This window comes from Bison bison, unplaced genomic scaffold (assembly GCF_000754665.1).
Source record: "Bison bison bison isolate TAMUID 2011002044 unplaced genomic scaffold, Bison_UMD1.0 scf7180017864472, whole genome shotgun sequence".
Classification (NCBI taxonomy): domain Eukaryota; kingdom Metazoa; phylum Chordata; class Mammalia; order Artiodactyla; family Bovidae; genus Bison; species Bison bison.
The window spans coordinates 3,749,772-3,753,213 of NW_011495033.1; the positions used below are offsets into that span (position 1 = coordinate 3,749,772).

General features: G+C 49.4%; 1 protein-coding gene across 2 annotated transcripts in view; it reads left to right on the forward strand.

Moving 5' to 3' along the window:
- Window positions 1–3,442, forward strand: part of PHF12 (PHD finger protein 12) — a 39,685-nt gene that overhangs the window by 25,815 nt on the left and 10,428 nt on the right. For both annotated transcript variants that reach the window (XM_010861391.1, XM_010861392.1), the window contains 2 exons: window positions 1,053–1,185; window positions 3,094–3,258. In XM_010861391.1, coding sequence (XP_010859693.1) covers window positions 1,053–1,185; window positions 3,094–3,258 — 298 coding nt within the window. The remainder of the gene's footprint in view (window positions 1–1,052; window positions 1,186–3,093; window positions 3,259–3,442) is intronic.

Here is a 3,442-nt window from a genome sequence, read left to right on the forward strand (position 1 = left end):
GCCTGGACTGTTCTAGGAAAGAAATCCTTGAACAGTCACGGTGCAGAAGTACCGTAAACCATGTTGATAGAGGCTTAAGCGAGAGGAGTTGGACTTAAAATGAAGCTTTGGGATATTTAGACTAACTAGCAGGAAGAACTCTGGCAGCCAAGACACACATCCCTGAGAAAGGCTAATAATTTTTGAAGCACTAAAGATGAATTTTAAAGTAGTACAAGTATCCATCCTAGCTGGCATGCCTCAGACTGGATGACTTCCAAAAGCCTCTAGGCTGCCCCAGTTGTAGCTTCCCCAGGACACTGGTTTCCTTCAAATAAGATCTCCGCAGTGACAGGAACCAGCTGCCTCAGTTACTGAAGCTGGACTTGGGTGTGTGAGAAAGGCAGGATAGCAAGAGAAAATAGCTCTCAATGAGAAATGTTCCACAGCTAAAGCTATAGGGAACAAGACAGGAGCCAGACCCACACTGCGGCTCCGCTGCAGCTTCAGGACTTCTGAAGTATCAGGACTGCTGGGGTATTGTAGGTACAATCATAACTGGTGTTTGCTTACATGCCCTCCCTTGAACTGCGCTTACGTGAGTACATAGCAAAAGCATTTTCCCAGCACAGTGCTCTCTGGTTGTCAGTTTTGCTGAGTGCTTAATGTGGCAGAGAAATCTTTTCCTCTTGTAGTGTGAGACTCTGGAAAAGTTGCTAGTGATTTTTTTTTTCAACTGAGGTAATTGCTTTCTGTTACGGAGTAGAAAGATCAGAGCGGGTTGGCAGTCTTCCTCAGTAGGTACTGAGCGTTGATCATTTCTGCTCCGACAGCCACTTTAGCTCTACTCCAAATGAGCATTCACTTCTCTGCATTCGTCTTAGAAGAGTGATGAGAAGCCTAGTGGTGGCCCCCAGCTTCATCCATCTTCCTAATAGTGAATGGAACTGAAGTACTGGGGAGGAGAGTGTGGAAGAACACGGCTAGGATTAAGGAAGGGAAGCCGTCCCACAGGGCAGAGTTCGTGTGAATTCTCTAACCTTGCCTATTAATGGCCCACCTCTCTCTTGCAGGAGTTGTCGCGTGGCCCCTCTCATCCAGTGTGACTATTGCCCCCTCCTGTTCCACATGGACTGCCTCGAGCCCCCGCTCACTGCCATGCCCCTGGGCAGGTGGATGTGTCCGAATCACATCGAACATGTGGTGGTAAGCATGGCGGTGTCCGTCCGTCCTATGTGGGCACAGCCAGGGCGTGGACCCATTCAGTGGGAAGCATAGTACTGTCAGCCTTGTACCAGAGTTCACTCCAGTCTCTGAGACGCTGGTTCCTGCAGACCATCCTACCCACTTCTCATTGCTGTGACCTGCCTGCCTCGGCCGTGCGTTTTGCCTTTTCCCACAATGCCTTGTTTCGGTTGCACAGGCAGACTTAGGCCACTAGCTCTTGATTGTTCGTGAATAATTTCCTCTGTGCTGAGTTAAGCAATTGGTGCTACAGCCCTCAAAAGGGAGTAGTTAGATCCAGCCTTATGCAAATCAGTGCTCTTCCATATTTTCTTTTTCTTAATTTATTTTTAATTGGAAGATAATCGCTTTACAATGTTGTGATGGTTTCTGCTGTACAACAACGTGAATCAGCCACAAGTCTCCCATATTTTCTTGTTTCTTGTTTTTAGAGGGAACAAACTAAGAAAGTTGTAAAATATTTATTCTCATAGCACTGGCAGGTAACTTCCCAGTAACTTTGGAGAATTGAAGAATTGACCCAGATAACTAACGGTATTCCAGACAGTCATTTATTGAGCACCTAACGTGTCCTACACACCACACGACGAGGCCCTTGCCCTTCTCTTCCTTTGTCAAAGCTGTGGAATGAATGAATGGTATGAGGTGCTGTTATCTTATCTCCCAGGAGACTTGGTTACATTTTCCAGACTGCTTCCCGGGGCCAGACTAGAACTGTAATTTCCTATCTCCCCTAGAGGGTTAGGACATCTCCTAATCAGCATGGTCCCTCAGAAGGTTGAATGAGAGAGGGCCTCAGGCGGAGCAGCTCCCTCATAAGAGCAGCCTCTCCAGGTTCAAAGGGTAATTGCATAAGGCATCACCATATCAAATGGTGATAACCATGGAATGACTGCTGGCCTTCTGCAGGACCAGCGCTCTCCGCTCTGCGCTGAGAGGAACTTCAGTTACAGACTTGCTCATAAGGGAGAAAGGGCGTGCTTGGCCCTCTTCACTTCACTCATGCACCTCAGAAGGGTTATGCAGGAGGAAGCCTCTCTCCAAGGCTCAGTGTGAGTGTCTCGTTTTGCCTCCTGCTGAACCAGAAGAGAAACAGCCATGAGCAGACTACCCACATGTGAATCTGTAAGAGCAGCCTTTCAGCAGATGAGGAGTTATTAATTGGGTGATTGTTTATTAGCCACATAGGGGGTTTTCCTAATTTACTAATTAGGAAGCTGCCACATAGATCTTTTCTTTTAATTAAAGTATAGGGGACCAGACATAGAAAAGGAAAAGAGGCATAGTTGCTCCATGCCTTCTGGAGGCTACTGCACACTTTTTTTCTTCCCTCCCTTTGGCCTCTTGAGAGCAGGCCAAGGCTTTCTGCCTGCTGTAGAACAAGGCTCTGGTACCCAGGTGGGTTCACGAATGCTCCCTGGTGCCATAGAGGAGGAATAGGGCAGGATTCTGGTGTTGGTCTCACCTGTCAGCCAAGCTCCCACACGGGAAACAGTCCTGCTTCTGGTGGGAGAGAGGCCCTTGCTAGGAAAGGAGTCTGGCGCTCTCTAGGGCCAAGGCCTGCATCTGCTCTGAAACCTGTACACTGGGAAGAGGACTGTCAGAGGCTGAGTTTGGAAGGGCCCTTCCTGGCTGACTCCCCGTGTCTTGTCCCCTTCGGGCCTCTCTAGGGAGTAGGAACTAAACTGGGCAGGGCCGAGGGAGCATCTCACCCACATCTCCTGGCCCTCTGACAGGAGTGTTGACATACCAGCTCCTGACAAAAGGAGCCTACTGGGCCGAGGGCTCCTTTTTTTTTTTTAACATAAGATAGTTGGGAGGGTGATGCAGCTGAGCTTCACAGCAGGAATGTGTCTGCTCCGTCCCCAGCTGAACCAGAAGAACATGACGCTGAGCAATCGGTGCCAGGTGTTTGACCGCTTCCAGGACACCATTTCACAGCACGTCGTCAAAGTGGACTTCCTGAACCGAATCCACAAGAAGCACCCTCCCAACCGCCGCATGCTCCAGTCGGTCAAAAGAAGAAGCTTGAAGGTGAGTCACAGCTGGCGCAGGCAGGATGGTGGTCTCTGCCTGCCTTCCTGGGTAGACAGGGTCGGGGTCCCAATTGCAGAGGGGAAGACTGAAGCTCAATGGCAAGTGACAAATGCCACCATCAATTTATGGTGGTCAGGAAACCCACAGGGGGGCCTTGAGACTCAGCCAGGTTTCTAGTTGT